Source organism: Nanorana parkeri, unplaced genomic scaffold (assembly GCF_000935625.1).
Source record: "Nanorana parkeri isolate BGI_ZX_2015 unplaced genomic scaffold, ASM93562v1 scaffold374, whole genome shotgun sequence".
NCBI lineage: Eukaryota > Metazoa > Chordata > Amphibia > Anura > Dicroglossidae > Nanorana > Nanorana parkeri.
Genome location: NW_017306642.1, coordinates 641,174 through 658,396, shown reverse-complemented (window position 1 = coordinate 658,396; position 17,223 = coordinate 641,174). Strand labels below are relative to the sequence as shown.

The 17,223-nt window shown below is 40.0% G+C and overlaps 1 protein-coding gene across 1 annotated transcript in view; it reads left to right on the top strand.

Annotated features, from left to right (window-relative positions):
• The window catches only part of PRKG2 (protein kinase, cGMP-dependent, type II), an 81,198-nt gene that overhangs the window by 22,802 nt on the left and 41,173 nt on the right, over positions 1-17,223 (top strand). Inside the window, exons 2-6 of the mRNA XM_018559001.1 lie at positions 1,360-1,526; positions 5,018-5,131; positions 8,337-8,442; positions 10,085-10,148; positions 16,952-17,029. Of these exons, the coding sequence (XP_018414503.1) occupies positions 1,360-1,526; positions 5,018-5,131; positions 8,337-8,442; positions 10,085-10,148; positions 16,952-17,029 (529 nt within the window). The remainder of the gene's footprint in view (positions 1-1,359; positions 1,527-5,017; positions 5,132-8,336; positions 8,443-10,084; positions 10,149-16,951; positions 17,030-17,223) is intronic.

The window sequence follows — 17,223 nt, the reverse complement described above, 5'->3', positions numbered from 1 at the left end:
GATCCGAGCATAGGCCTGGCGGGGCCGGAAAGGGGGGGGGGGCGAGAGCGAGTGCCTCCCCCTCCCTCTCACACCAGGCCACATGCCCTCGGCACTGGGAGGTTGGCCCCGTGCCGATGGGGACAAGGGCCTCGTCTCCACAAAGTCACATAAAGTTTGTCCAATGTTCGATTCAAACTCATGTTCGAATTGAACCAGTGGACCATCCCTACTGATTATATGAGAGTTTTCTCCATGCTGTTGAAAAGGTGTGACAACATAGGAGTTGGGCAGATGGCACTGTGGGTAGCCCAAAAAGTTCTCTTTCCAACACTTCCAGAAATGTCAGTTTTTCTGTAGATTTACAATACAGATATACTGTATCTGCTGATCGGTGGCACATCCCTGTAGCAGGCAGGATTTCCTTGAAGTGATCCTGAACTCAAAAATCAAAGATGTGCTGTGTTATATGGACCCTATGCCTAAGCATTACCCTAAAAAATGTGCTTTTTTTCTGGAATCCCTTCTGAAAAATAGCAGTGCACTTCTTGGTATGTGAGTGTGCCTAGGCACTCCTTTCCCTACAGCCTCATAACTGTATCTGCAATGTGCATCTGCGGCACTGCTGCCTCTTGCTGCTAGTCCCAGGAGATTTTAAATGGGATTTGGTGAAGAAGCCACACAATAGTAAGTCAGTAATACGGAAAGAGCATCTGCAGGGAGGCCACGGGCAATATTGGTGACTAGTCCATTGCCCTCTGCCTGACTTTTTTGGGCACAGCTTTTAGAGCCCAGTTCCTCTTTAAGTTCTCTTAATACAGATTTCATGTCTGCCTTTACATTAAAGTGACACTAAACTCAGGGGTTAAATCTAAAAAATGTATTCAAAAGTCTTAACTATATATGTTTGTAGCTTACATTTATAACTATGTATCCTATGTAGCTTATTTGTTTATCACTCAGATGTAGATCCTCATCTCTGAATTGGTCCATCCTTCTGGGGGGTGGCTACTTTTGTTCCCCATGGTCCCTGTGTGTGTTGTAAAGTAGTCATCTTTCCAATCTGGCTCCCATGATAGACAAACTTCTCATGTTTAGTTTATAAATTTGTGTTGAGAACATAGTCCATCACGGAAGTGAGCTTGGAGTGCTGGCTACTTTACAACACACACAGGGGAACAAAAGTAGCCTCCCTCCAGAAGGAAGGGCAGTGTCAGGGCCTATTCAGAGATGGTCTACAGCCGAGTGATACACAAATAAGATACATTTTTATTAATAGTTAACGTACTTAATTGCATTTTTAATATTTAACTCCTGAGTTTGTTTAAACTGTATGTTTTCAGGTGTGTGTTATAAATATATCTTCTTTGTCTTCACAAGTGAGAAAAAACTCATAATGGAGGCACTGTACAAGAATCAGTTTCTAAAGCGACTTGATCCTCATCAAATCCGGGACATGATAGAATGCATGTATGAAAAAAGATATGCCCAAGGAGAATATATCATAAAGCAAGGAAAACCGGGTACTCATATCTTTGTATTAGCTGGTAAGTTAACCCAAATATTCTTTTTTAGCTAAACACATGCTAGATGGATCTATCCTCATCATTACTTAGCTGTGGAAATATTAAGCTTTGGCTAAATCTAGCCATGGAGAAAAATAGCAGGTGATGCGGTCAAACTCTTTTACGCTGCACTCAATATGGACTTAACCAAACAGATCTGCTAAAATGGAAGCAGGGTTCACACAATAAAGTACTGTTGTTAAACATAAAATGTTCCTGTATTCATAACTATTTCTGGATCCAGAGACCACACTTGGTATCCCAATACACCTAGTAGCTAGCATTTCACTGTGTTTGCCTGAATTATATATGCAAATCAAAACCTCAGCAAACATTTAGTGGTGCACACTTCGCAGGCATCTCCAAATGTATCATACTCTATTTTCAAACTCTATATGAAAACATTTTTAGTAGATTTTAAAGTGCCTGCTCCACCCAAAGTGATATTTATGTTGTTGACAAATGCTAAGGGGATACACCACGGTTCTTTATGACTCTCAAAGGCTCTGCACTTCTTCTCAAATGGACTTGACTCTCCCTTTTGTATTTTTTTATGTACCTTATATTATTAAAGTGTATGTATAGCCACATCTTTTTGTTAGTTTTGGATAGAGTAAAGGAGAGTTAAATCACTATTAGTTTTTTGTTTTGTTTTTTGTTGTTGTTGTTTGCGTCTTGTTTTTGGAACACAACAGAAAGTGAGAAGTCAGAAGAAATCTCCTGAAAGTATCCCAGCCTAGGCTGTTGTTGCCAGAACATTTGTCCCTATTGGAAGATATCCCCTCACCTTTTGCTTTTACAAGTCTAAAATTTAGGATTTCCAAAGAGATTACTTTTTAGCTACAGTAATACCTTGGTTCACGAACGCTTCTTTTCGCAAACAGAAAGTTTGGCAAAATTTTGCTTCCGTTCGCGAACTCCACATCGGGTGACGAACACGACCGCGGCCATCTTCACCGCTCTGACACGTGGTCGTGGCTTCCTCTAGTCGAGATTGCAGTCGCAGACAGGCCAGTGCACACTTGCTGTGAAGCTTTTTTGTGTGCTTTATAGCACATACAGTATTTGATTCGGGTTCGCGACCAATTCGGTTCGCAACCAGAATCGTTGCGAATTAAGTTTGTGAACCGAGGTTCCACTGTATTTGACAATTACCCCAGCAGGTACACAGTACACAATAAAATCTTGAATTATCCATTGCTTTTCATAACCCTTCACCAATCGAAAATAAATAAAACATTTTTTTACCTCCATGTACACTTTAAAGACCAATTGAGATAGTTTAAATCAGCTAAATACATTCAAAGTGCATTAAAAGAAAAGGCGTTCAACGTCTTACATGTTTAATTTTTTTTCCTAAAGTAGCTGTAGTCTGAGTTGAAAAGCCTGTCTGTTGCCAAAATGCTGCAGAGTGAGATCCTTGACCTCTGTAGGGAAGCAGTGATCTCTCTGTAGATGTAAAGGTGCCCATACACCTTACAATTATCTGCAGATTTTCTGTGGTCAGATGGAAAAAGTGCAACAGATTGGCCCAGGTGGAGATTACTCCATCCACACAGTTAAGTGTAGATGGAGGAATCTGTTGCACCTTTTCCATCCGACCACAGAAAATCTGCAGATAATTGAAAGGTGTATGGCCAGCTTTTGACATGCTGAGTCAGAGCATTCCAATCAACAGGAAGTATGAGCTTTGTCGGTTGCAGAGCTATAGGTCTGACTAAGTTGAGGGCATGTCAGACCTCTTCAATGAGACTACTGCTTCTCCACAAAGACCATATGTCCCACTTTAGAGTTGCTGGCAGTGGACAGGCTTCTCCACTCAGACTGTGGCTGCTTTAGAAAGAAAATGAACTGTAAGACTCTAAATAACTTATGTTTTGATACACCTGAAATGTATTGCCAGAAACTATAAAGGGAGCTCTTGCAATTTTATGTTATTTTATTGTTCCAGTAACTGATATTGGGGAATTATACAGTTTAAAATTTGAATTGAGACTTTAGTCTTAAAGAAGAACTCAGTGCTGAATAAAGCTTTACCCGTGCAGTGGCGCTACCCTACGCACTGCAAGAGTTAAGTGATCATCTTGATCTAGGGTATCAAATAAAAAAAAAAGATATACTTCCCCAAATCTTGGTCCCACCTGACTGCTAGACTAGTCCCCACAGCTTCTATCCCCCTCCTCCCCAGTGGTGGAATGTCCCTCAACATCCTGTATTAAACATGATGACTCAGGGATGCTTAGACTGTCGGAGTGGAGGGGGACCAGTCTAGCAGCTAGGTGGGAGGTTTGGGTGAGTATATCTGTTTGATTTTACACAGTAGACTAAAATGAACATTTATTCCTTGCGAGGGTTATGTTTTGTTCTGCTTGGAGTTCTTTTTTAAGTTAGCATATATTTATTCATCACAGTGTAGTATATTTTCCACTTCAAGAGTTTAGTCTACATGGCTGGTTAACTGATCAAACAAAAATATACATAAAATATACATGCATTCTTATAGGTTTAGTCATGGCCTCTATAACACTGATCATAGGTCCTTTACTAACATTAAACTAGAAAAGTATTTTATTGGTCAGTTACTATAACAGTGGAGAAAGCTTGTGCTGTGTGAAGCCTGACAGGATCACCAGTTGTTTTTAAATAAATACAACATGCAACTCCACTAAGACGTATGCTGTTTGTTTTATATTATTAAGATGGCTGCAGTAGTTTTTTCAATTTGGCAATACTTCTACTTTAAGTAATTTAATTATCACCTAACATACTCAATCACTATTATACATGGAGACGAACGAGGCTTGACACGAATGGACGGACATGGAACCCCCAGTGGGATTTTTCTGTCTCTTTTTCCTCACCCCCTCTTTTTTTTCTCTTCTTTTTACCCTCTACGGGGGCTGCTTATATGCATACTTCATTTATTTATTTCCCAACCGTGTTAGGAGAGTTCTCACTCCCCTACGATTACTATTCCCTCCTGCACTCTCCTCAATACTCACCCCACCTACATAATGTATTGCTAACTCACACTTGGGCAGGAGTACTCTCCCTGAGATCAGGGAAATACAGAGATTGTGTCAATGACCCATCCTCAATAAGTGTTGAGGTTACATATGTTTACGACTTTTTAGCAGAGGATGTTGATAGCAATATAATTTTGAAGGTTTTCCTGCCCAGAATACTTGAAAAAATATATTTTGCCACTGTGGTGTACATTGTATCCCCTTGTTTATATGGCTACGATGTCTGTTTTTCTGATCTTTCAAAAGAAAAAATCATTACTAAACATCTATATGGAAAAAAAATCACTATTATACAATATTGTTACCAATAGAGCTGTTCAACACAAACTAAAATGGGAGATACTTGTCCCCTGAAATGACAACGCTAGTTAGTCTGATTTTTTTAGCATATTAAATAGATGTAATTTCAATATATACAAAAATGTTGTTCTACAATATATTTTACAGAGGGTAAAACAGAAGTCTTCCAACAAAATAAACTACTAACCTCCATCCCTGTATGGACAACCTTTGGAGAACTGGCTATACTCTACAACTGCACAAGAACAGCTTCAGTCAAAGGTAAGTAATTCGAATTGCTTTAAGCTGTGACGAAACAACATTCTTTGATATAATTTTCATTTAAATGGCTATTTAATGCTTCTGGTTGATTTCAAGTCACATTATATTAAGTGTACAAACTCAGGAGTTAAATCTTAAAAATGCATATTAGTACATAACTATTAACAAAAATGTATCTTATTTGTGTATCACTCAGCTGTAGATCCTCAAATCATCTCTGAATTGGTGCTGATACTGTCCTTTCTTCTGGAGGGTGGCTACTTTTGTTCCCCATGGTCCTTGTGTGTGTTGTAAAGTAGCCACTGCTCCAAGATCACTACCGTGATGGGCTAAATCTCCATAAAAAATATAGTAAAGTAAACGTGACATTGTAGTCCATCAAAGGAGCGAGCCTGGAGCGGTAGCTACTTTACAAGTACATTTAGGGGTTATTCACTAAGCTGCCAAAAGCTAGCCAAGTGAATAACTGAGCCTAAGTGAAGTGAGACGAACGCTGTTTGGCTATTCACTTCAGCCCTGTACAGCTAATTTCAGCCGTACATTGGCTAAAATCAGCCGTACATTGGCGCCTTTCGGCTCCCTTCGGTTCAGCCAAACATGCTGCTCTGAAGCGAAAAAGCCGTTCGAGCTGATCCAACATCTGGAACGGGCTGAGACCAACCTTTAGCAGTTCACTTGCTGCCGTTTGCCCCTATTCTCATAGGGCCGAACGGCAGTGAATGCATAGCTGAATTCCTCCGAGCTGCATTTGGTTCGGCTATTCTGCTCGCTACCTCCGAGGTAGCGAGCAGAATAAATAAAAACTGCACGGGGTACCCCTCCCAAACCATACCAGATGCTTTAGGTCTGGTAAGAAATTTATGAGGGACCCCAAGTAAAAAAAAAACAAAAACCGCGTAGCGTTTCCCCCAAAGTCATACCAGGCTCTTTAGGTCTGGTAGGAATTTTAAGGAGGAACCCCACCCACCAAAAAATGGAAAAAAACGTGGGGACCCCCTTAAACGTCCTAACCAGACCCTTAATCTGGGCAGGAAATGGGAGGGAAAAGCGAGCGCCCCCCCCTCCCTGCCATATCAGACCGCATGCCCCATTTCCCCCCTGGAATTTCCACCTTGTCCCCATGCCGATGGGGACAATGACCTCTTCCCCACAAGCCCTAAAGCGTTAATTGTCAGGGTCTGCAGGCACAGGGGCTTATTTGCATCAGGGTACCCCTTTAATTAAGGGGTACCCAGATGCTGCCCCCCCTTGTAAATGCGTAAGGGGTACTTGTACCCCTACTCATTCACTAAAGCGTTAAAGTAAATTGTAAATAAACAGACCAGACTTTCAGAAAAAATCCTTTAATTAAAAAAAAAAAACCACAACAAAAATATTTGACAATTCCTTTAATAAGAAAAATTCCACAAATTGATCCAACAACGTAATCCAAAGGTCAATCACGATGTCCAGCGTTGTCCACGACAACGCATCAACATTTAAAAAAACCCAGACGCCCACCGACCTGTCCAGACCCGACAAACTGCCGCCACAGAATGACCTCTTTCACAGAAGCCAGCAAAAAGTAAACAAATGGGCGGAGCTATCGGTGACATCAACACTGGCTCCGCCTATTTGTTTTGATTTGGCCAGCATCTGCAATGTAGGTCTTCAAAAGAAATGGGTGGAGCCGACCGTGACGTCATGGCCGGCTCCACCCATTTGTTGTCATAGAACAACAGGCTACTGTACTCAAATGACCTGAGTACAGTGGCCTGTCATTGCATGAAAACAAATAGGCAGAGCCAGCGGTGATGTCACTGCTAGCTCCGCCTATTTTTTAACATTTGCGGGGAGATTGGTCTGCTTCGGCAGACCGCTCTCCCCACTTCGGCTGTTTCTTCAGCTCAGCCGAGCTGAGCGCATGTGCTTCAGCTCGGCTGAGCTGTTTGGCTGCCTTCAGCTGCTATACGGGCTGTTGTGAATAGTTCGAAGGGCTCCGGCGGCCAAAGTGAGTCGAGGGACTAGCCAATGCTTCGGCTTAATCCTTCAGCTCCTTTATGAAAAAACCCTTTAAAATCAATTACAATCAATTGTAATTAGTGTTATTTTATTGTTGTTTAAATGTCGTGCCTAAGTGAATCTGTGCCCAAACTGTGAAACTATAGAAACTAGCTGAGATTTCAGAGCCTTTTCTGTGAATTTTAAATATTTACAGACTACAGGCATTGTGCAAAAATCATCTTCAAAATTCACAGAAAAGGCTCTGAAATCTCAGCTATTTTCTATAGTGAGCAGATCTTAAAGGAGAACTATGGGGTCAGGGGTTTTCCCCATAGTTCTCCTTAGGGTAACGGGAGGACACAAACTAGCATCCTCCTGTCACCCTAAGCTCAGTATACCGCGAGCTACAGCTCACGGTACACTGAGACGCCGGAGTGGATCCCGACATCGATGTCGAGATCCGCCCAGCTGCGTGAGTGACAGCTGGCTCTGCCTATCTAGAGGCAGAGCCAGCTGTACCCGCCCCCTCCCCGTTCGTTCCGCCAGTCAATGCTGGCGGATCGGAGCGGGGAGGGGGGAATCCATCCCCTCCCCTGTCACGGCATGTGTTCGCTCACCTCCCGATCTACTGAGCCGACCTGTGACAGTCTCATTGTCACAGGTCGGCTAGATCTATGAGGTGAGTGAAAAGCACTCACCTCATAGTTCTCCTTTAAAAGCCTGCCAGCCCTCCAGTGAAGACACACAGCAGGTGTTTCTAAGCTGTTGGAAATTGACTGAAACCCTACTTTGGGTCAGAAGAGGTTGGGTCAAATTTGGCTTTTACAGAAAACTTGCAATTTGCATGTAAATGTGATAGCCTATACCTCTGGATGTACTGATCATTTAGACATGTAGACTCTTTTTTTTGTGATCTTTGACAATTAATAACTTAACAGTACATGCAGCTAGAGAGGTTAGAGATGGCTTGTTTTGAAAGTCCTTTATAGGTACACTTTAACACTTTTCGGATGGAGTGGAGCCAAAAGCCCCCTGGCACAAGCCCTAAAAAAAGACAGGCACATAGAAAAAGAGTTACTTTATAGATTACTGTTTTTTTAAATGGCACCTTGGAGTTGCCTAAAATGTGTAACCCTAACACAGGGGCAGTTACTGCACATTGTTTTTTTGTTTCTGTTCCATGCATGGTAGATTTAACACAACTGGGCCATTTTTATTACAGCTATAAGCAATGTTAGGACATGGGCTCTTGACAGAGAAGCATTCCAAAATATTATGAGAAGAACAGCACAAACCAGGCATGAGGAGTACCGGAACTTTCTCAAAAGGTAAATGTTTATATAGAGTTGCAATATAAATGTAAGAATGAACCAATGCTCAAACTAAGTATTTGGTTATAAGTCTTGTTTCTCAGCTTAAAGTACATATAAACCCTTTCTTGAATCTACCTCTATAAATACCAATGCATCCAGTTAATTTTGTTTTCTTTTCACACACTCTTCCTATTGTCTTATCGAACACCTATCTTCTCACATCCCCTTTCTCTATGTGAAGTCACTTGGATAATTTTCTTTAGAGAACTGTCTAGCATATGTTAACCTTCATTCAAAACATTATTTTAATAATTTACAAAACAGCTCTTCTTTTATGCATTCATAACATCTCAGTGTTGTCATGATCTTTTAATTACATGTTACAACCACGGAATAAAATATGGTCACAGGATAACATTGTCTTCTTTTAATTAGTAATAATATAAGGATTATGGAAATTATATACTTGGAATGATACCTGCAATATTTATGAAATTTAATGCTTGCATTTTCAAAATAACATTCATTGTAGAAGAAAAAAAATATTGTGAATAGCCCGTACAGCACCCCCTTGGTTCTACTGAACCGAAGGGGTCCTGGGGCCGAAGCTAGCCGAAGGATCGGCTGAAGCTACGGCCAGATCCCTCGGCAGCTTCGTGAATAGACCCCTATATTGCCAAGTATTGGGGCACCCCTCCATTGAATTCAGGTATTCCAATCACCTCCAAGGTCACAGGTGTATAAAATCAAGCACCTAGGCATGCAGACTGTTTATACAAACATTTGTGAAAGAATGTGTCAGTGAATTCAAGCATGGTACCGCCACTGGACTCTACAGAAGTGGAGACGTGTTCTCTGGAGTCACGAATCACGCTTCTCTGTCTTGCAATCCGATGGACGTGTCTGGGTTTGGCTGTTGCCAGGAGAACGGTACTTGCCAGACTGCATTGTGCAAAGTGTAAAGTTTGGTGGAGGGGGGATTATGGTGTGCGGTTGCTTTTCAGGGGTTGGGCTTGGCGCCTTAGTTCCAGTGAAGGAAACTCCTAAGGCATCAGCATACCAAGACATTTTGGACAATTTCATGCTCCCAACTTTGTGGGAAAAGTTTGGGGATGGCCCCTACCTGTTCCAACATGACTGTGCACCAGTGCACAAAACAAGGTCTATAAAGACATGGATGAGTTAGTTTGGGGTGGAGGGACTTGACTGGCCTGCACAGAGTCCTGACCTCAACCCGATAGAACACCTTTGGGATGAATTAGAACAGAGACTGCGAGCCAGGCCTTCTCATTCAACATCAGTACCTGACCTCACAAATGCTATTCTGGAAGAATGGTCAAACATTTCTTTAGACCCACTCCTAACCTTGTGGACAGCCTTCCCAGAAGAGTTGAAGCTGTTATAGCTGCAAAGAGTGGGCCAACTCAATATTGAACCCTACAAACTAAGACTGGGATGCCATTAAAGTTCATGTGCGTGTAAACGTAGGCGTGTCAATACTTTTGGCAATATAGTGTATAAATATATGTTATATCTATTAGATAAATTAGGCTAAGAGATACATTTGCCTGCACATTTGTAAGTAGTATGAGTGTAATCCTGTAGATGATGTTCCCAACAGTCATTTAAATTTAAATTTCTTTCTCTACTTTAAAAGTGTATTTTTACTTAAGAAGCTTCCAGAAGACAAGCTGATGAAGATAGCAGACTGCTTAGAACTGGTAAGTTCTTCCATGTATTTTTTATAAAATGTTAAGGCAACATCAAGAAGAGGTTAACATGTTGTCACATACAAATCAAAGTTACTGCTGAGCTTCTGGATCAAAGGTGCAAGATCATGAGTGTTACCAATATCTGAATATCTTTAAAATCCACCATCTTGGTATAAGTAATGAGGCACACCTTCTTTGACATCACATGATGTTTTCCATGCTAAAACAAGCAAAGAAATTGACCTGTCGTAGGAAACTGTATATAAGAGGGGAGATGAGCATAGGCAACACATGGATTCATTTTAAAGTGCACCTGTGCCCAGACTATGGACATTAACAGCTAGGAGCATTCTAAAATGTATGACATGCTGCATGTTAAGCAGTCTATTGCAATAACTGACATACACACAAATATGCATGCATCATGCATTTTAACATATCTGTTTGATGGAGAAAAGCTACTATTTTTGTACCAAAACACACATATCAAATTTGTTTTTGTAAAAGTACTGAAATGTGTGTATAAAATGCACAGAATAAAATTGAAATACTTGCAGTGACACAAGCAAAAAAACTCACATTACTGGATGTGCATAAGTGTTGAAAGACCCTAAATGTTGCTGTGCTGAGAGAAATATGAAGTCTAGTTGCCTGGCAGTGATCCTGAAAGTGTGGCATAAATGAATGCTGTTTGTTCTTTCAGTGTAAACATAAAGGTGCAAGTATGGGCTCTGCAATACTAAATTAAGTGAGAAGTGCTTATTTTTGGGGGTTAGGTTGTGTTCAGGAAAGAAGGGGTGGTTAGGTACTTGGGGGGCGGGGGGGGGGGGGGCTTTATGAAAGGGAGCATTATGAAATATGTCCACCGGTGCCCAGACTATAAACATTTAAATCTTTGCATATTCTTAACAAACAGTAAAAGAGCTTTAACATAAGCCATCCCTGAATTTCCTAGCTGCTTGTACTGTGAAGTAATGTCTCCTAAATATCCTCAAAGATATCAAAGTATGGTTTCAGTTGGTTGCTAAAAATGTAGAAACATCTGCTGTGTGTTTTAATTCGATGTCTTACAGGCTGCTGAGATTTTGATTCTATAGAAATAAAAGGCGAAATGATTTGAAGTAAAAAAAATGAATACTAGATTTGGATTTCAGGGCTTAATTTCAAGGTTAACTGTTTAATGATCAGGTAAGGGACAGGGTGACGTACTGGGGAGAATGGATTTGGTATTAGTCAAACCTGAAGTGCCCCGTGCTTGGATTATGGACATTAAAGTATCTACATATTTTTAACAAGCAGTAAAAGAGTTTTAAAACAAGCCCTCACTACCTTCTTTAACTGCCTGTACTGGGAAGTAGTTAATTCTCAAATATAGCATCAAAGACTGTCAGCTTTTAGACAGTTTCTAACAGCTTACAGCACCTGGTGTTTGTATATATCAGAAGGCTGGCAAAATCAGCCTCAGTCTGTTTGCACACACAGCCCAGAACATAATAGTTACTGCTCTACTAACTAACTACATGATCTAGGGCAAAGATGTCAGTGCAGAAGGGTAGATGCTATCTCTGGATCATGCCTGAACAAACATGGTGTGGTCTTTCTAAGGAAGGAGGAATTGCTAGGAAGAGTACTGTAATCTCTGTGAGAGGTAATAAATACCCATAAGTTGTACACTTTATTTTACTTATCATGCATGCAAAGAGTATGAAAATATGCCTGCAGCTAGGTTAACTTTAAATGTTTTTGGCCTCTCTGTGTAGCAGCATGGGTGATCCTGTTCTGCATACTCTGGCTTTACTTGCAGGTGAAATCTGTAGCACCACACTGCATGTACAATGGCATGCCCAATGGTCCTCTTTGAATAACACTAAGTATGAAAACTTGGAGTTCAGTCTGTGGAGCATTTGGCCAAGGGAGGTGAGGATTTTTCTATGTTACTGTTCAAAAACATCAGAAGTGAAAGGGGATTTCTGTTTAAACTAGAAATCATAAATAAGCCCTACAGTCCACCACATCAAAGAACATGCATGTCTTGAAAAAAAAGTGAAGCTAAGTTTATTTGTTCATATTAAAAATCGGGTCCTCGGTGAGGACCTTCTCTGGCTTTTTGAACATTTAGAAAAAGGGAAACCTTCTCACTGGGAGAGAGCAGAAAATGTGTTCTGTGTTTCTCAAACATGTTCGAAGGTGACACATTTGCTAAACAATTTTACCAAAGCACAAGAGAGCTCATTAAAAAGACTTCTCTATGTGCATGAGACACACCGAAGAGAAGGCCCACTGAGTTTATTTTCCTGTGCAGAAACATAATATGGATGTTAGCCACTTCAAATACATGCAGTGGAGTTACACGCTCTATTTCTGAAAGATTTCACAGAAAGAAACTATTTCAGAGGTGTTGACTTTATGTCAGACCTGTGTTCGTCATCTCATTGCACGAAAAAGAAAAGCAACCTTCTATTGAAATGCAGTCAAAGAGCACTTTGCACTTAAGTGTAAATTACACCACCAATGTATCAATGAGTATTTCATAGAAATTCCCCAGAGGAATTTATTAATTCCATGCCACGATGATACAGTGTTTGCTCTCTCATTTCCCAGGGTTTTGATGATGAAATCATTCTGAACAGGTCTTCTTGGATCTGTTCCCTCCAGAGGGCTGGCCATGTAACGTAACACTGACACAGATGTTACAAATTAATAATTCAGCGTAATTTCACCAAAGAGCACAGTCATTTTTCTTTAAAAGAACAAAATGTGTTTCTAATAGAGTATGTAGCGAGCAGACGTAATAACCACAAGAGAATTCCTTTCTGATCCCAGATATTAAATCTAGAGCTATGAGGATTAATGGGAGTACACTTTGCCTGCTACCTCTTCAACTTTCAAAATTTTCAATGGGATGCTGAGGGATTGTTTAGGTTGTTTGTTCGTCTTCATGCTTGATAGGCTTTGAAGGAGGGCATGTGCTCCAAAACTTTAATTTTTGGAGCATAAATTTAATTTTAATTAGCATAAATTGGGTTCTCAACAATATTATTAATGGTGGTAAGCTGATACTGAAAAGTCTGCGCCTTTCAAAGTTTAAGAATATCTGGGCAATATGGGCCAAATCCTGACCCTCATGACCTACATGTTATATTCCATGAAGATGGGAAAACTTGAACATTTTTCCCCCGGTCCTAATTTGCAAATGTGCACTTTGAGAAGCTGTTAGAAATTGATCTGATGGCCCAGGTGTGTTTTGCGGAAACAGTGATAATATTATAAAATGGTAATAATAATTAGGAATGAGGGTCGGGTTTGCCGCTACTTTGGGTTCGAGGTGAATCCTGCAGGTTCAAGATTTACAATCCTGGCAAATTTATATGCAGATTTCCCTGGGAATTTTTTTTAAAACCATAATGCACTGCATGGTCCTTGAACTGTGGCCAACAGGCTTAGAAAGGCTAATAACAGGGATTTGGATTCAACCAGACCCCTCACTATAAAAGGGATGACAGCAGCTTGTTATTTCTGTCTCTGTCCCTGCATCAAAGGCATTATTTCTACTTTTTTAGATAATATAGCATAACACTACGTTGCTTAACATTCATAAATATAGTATTGGCTGCAAAATAAATAGGTACTTTTTATTAAATAGATTTAGATTAGAATAAAACCATTGTAGCATTGCTCTAGGCAGTAAACTAAACTGTGAATGTATTACTTTAATGAACAGGATTTCAAATCATACTTCTCTTATGAAGTGGGTGTTACTTGCAAAATGAGTCAGGAGCCTGGCTCCTCTTACCATCTTGACTGATGGTACAGAACAGTTTCCTATTGTTGATAAAGCAATTTTTGGTTAGATGTGCAATATATCTCAATATTTTCTCCTAATTTTAATTGTTTTTATATTAATTGTTACAGTGTGTGTCCAGCCAAAACTTTTTTTCCAGTTGCTGGATGAAGTGGGGAAGGGTTAGAACCCCTATTGGGTTTTTACTGCTATCTAGGACTCCACTCCCTGCTAACAGCGTTTAACCAGACAGTATGTGAGGGGTAACAGCAACACAGACTAAAATAAAAAATGCTTTTCCTTAGTAGAATAGGGAAAAACTGGACACCTGTCAGATTTTTATTTTTTCTGTCTCTGTTGCAGATTTTCTCTCACTTCCTTTCTGGGACAAACGTTGTCAATATCACAAAAAGTGATAATAAACCTTACTAACAGAGCCCTGAATAATGGTAAAGGTCCAGAATAGAAACAGATCAGAATTCCATTTTGCAGGACCTGATAGGGGGTAAGCTGATATAAATGGACGCATGTCCATTTACATCCGATTCCCCATAGACTAACATGGGTCCGGTAATCTGGACGGAGACGGATGTCACAAAGGTGACAACTGTTCCGATCACCAGGGGATCTGTGCACACCTGATTGGACCATGTGAAAGGGGCCTTAGGGTCATTGTAAGTGTTATCATCAGTATTTGTGTGTTGTTTTAGGTAGCAAAAAAAAAATATATATAAAGTTTTTTTATTTAGGGGGTTATTCACAAAGGAGCCGAAGGATCCAGCCGTAGCTTCGGCTGATCCTTCGGCTCTCTTCGTCCGCTGAAGCCCTTTCGGTTCAGTCGAACTATTCACTATAGACGAACAGCAGCAAAAGGCAGCCGAGCCAAAGGCATATGCTTCGGCTCGACTGCGAATGGCCTGCTGAAGGGCCAACCGTAAGCCCCGCAAATGACAGCTGGGCGGAGCCAGCTGTGAGATTACGTCTGGCTCCGCCCAGCTGTCATTTGCAGGGCTTACGGTTGGCCCTTCGCTCCGGTTGTAATGACAGATCAGCTTCCCCAAATGACCTGGAGACGCTGATCTGTCATTAAGCAATAACAACTAGGTGGAACCGGCCATGACTTCACGGCCGGCTCCGCACATTTGTTATTCATTGGCCGGGACCTGCTAGAAGACTCTAGCAGGTGCTGGCCAATAGGAAACAGTTGGGAGGAGCTAGCTGTCACTGGTAGCTCCACCCAATTATTTTTTTCCTTTTAAAAAAAATCTTTATTTTTTTACATGTAATATTTATTTACATTTTTTTAAATATTTGTTCAACTTTTGTTTTCCAACTTTTTTCACTAGTTTTTGCAGACCTGGATACATTCCCATTGCTCTGATACCTTCTCAATCTGACTGGAGGTTTAAATCAAACATAGGTCACGTAGGGTCTCTGGATTAGTGGATGGGAGTTGAGAATATTATTTGGATTGCTGTATATGTTATAAGTTGTAATTTACAAAAAATATAGAAATATGCCTTAAAAGAGATGATTGCTCTTCTCCCCACAGGAGTTCCACCCTCCCCTCTCTGTTCCTCCGGTGGTCATTGGAGGGACAGACAGGGGAGGGAAGGGCACAGCTGGTTCTTGCTCTAGAGAGGCAGAGCCAGCTGTCAATCTGGGTCACAGGAGTACATTAGTAAATATAAGAGGACTAAAGCCAAAAAAACATTCTATCAAGTCCAAGTCAGCACCAAGCCTGTATGTTATTGTTCGTGTGGATCCAAAATCATGCTGATAGGGTAACTGATACCTACTCAAATCGTTTGCAGTGTGTGTGTGTGTATGTGTGCATGTGTGTGTGTTTTTCTCACTGTAACCTTAGAAGCTAAGCACTACTAGACAGGAAATAATTGCAGTTTGAATGGTATATGCTTTATAGTGAAAGGGCAATAGTGTGTTTATTCTTTGTAACATATTGCAAATTGATTGGAAACTATATCATAATTCTGATTAACTATGGAAAAACTGTAAATATTTAAAAAAATATTTAGCATAGACATATTCAAATTAATTAAAAAAAAAATTAAAAGTGAATCTGTAAAGCTCTATTTCATCTTGGTGGGCCTTCCCTGTTTACACCACCAAGTCAGTTTTAGATTTAAAGCCTGATAAAAGTTATATAAACATGATTAATCTAAATGAAGGGTTCAGCAAAACATGCAGTTGTAAAAGTTTTACTGTTTTATAATTATTTGAGCTCCAATACCAACATACACTTTTGAATCGCCAGCTGCTGGCTGCTGAGAGGACCACAGCTATGTGTGTAAGTAGTGGCCTCTCTGTGGCTGTCTGAAACCCCTCCTGCAGAGTCACAGCTAGGACCCAGGAATCAGCAAAGTTCTAACTCCCTGCTGATTGGGGTATGTACTCAGTACAGACAGATAGCAGCCCACTTTGCTGCCTGGGGCTTAAGAGTTTATGCTCGTGCTGGAGTTCCAATAGTTATAGTTAGGCTTTTACGACTGTGTGTTTTACTGCATCCTCAAATTAAATACATTTTTTTACAACTAAATTCAATTGGACTTTAAAGGAAACCATGCCCAATAAATCCCATTATAATCATCATTATATACTACTTTATATGTTTAATTGTATGATTTAAAACTAATAGCATAACTATAGCAGATTAAAAAAAATTATTATTATTTTATCATTTTTAAAGCTAAATTGAAAATTATGCAAGTTACTATTTAATACTATATGAAATAAGGTATACAAAATACATTTGTCAGCTTAAGTATTTCCTTCTATATTCAAAATCTTGTCAATATGATCACATTTTTCTTAGAAATTCAAAAGAATGTCCATAGAACGGAAACATTTTAGTTAATTTAACCTTCTGTGACCAGTTGTGTTGAACAGGTATGACCCTTACACCATAGAGGTACTGTAATACTACAGGGTGTTGGGGCTTTTTTTTCTTCATTATATTCTTCATGGAAATATTGCTTCATCATTGGTAACAATTGCTTTTTTTGGACTACAGGAATATTATGAAAAGGGACATTACATTATCCGTGAAGGAGAGGAGGGATGCACGTTCTTTATCATTGCTAAAGGAAAGGTAAGACCTAGCAAGGAAGAAACCAACTTTTCTTTTTGTTTCTTTTCTCTCCTTTCTTCCCAGTTTATTGCAAAACCCTTTACTTTGACTATTATTTAGTTATGTCCACACTGAAGTATATGTAAACTCTAACACAATGACATTTAGTTTGCCAAAGCTCTATGTATCAAACAATTTCCATAAAAAAAAATATA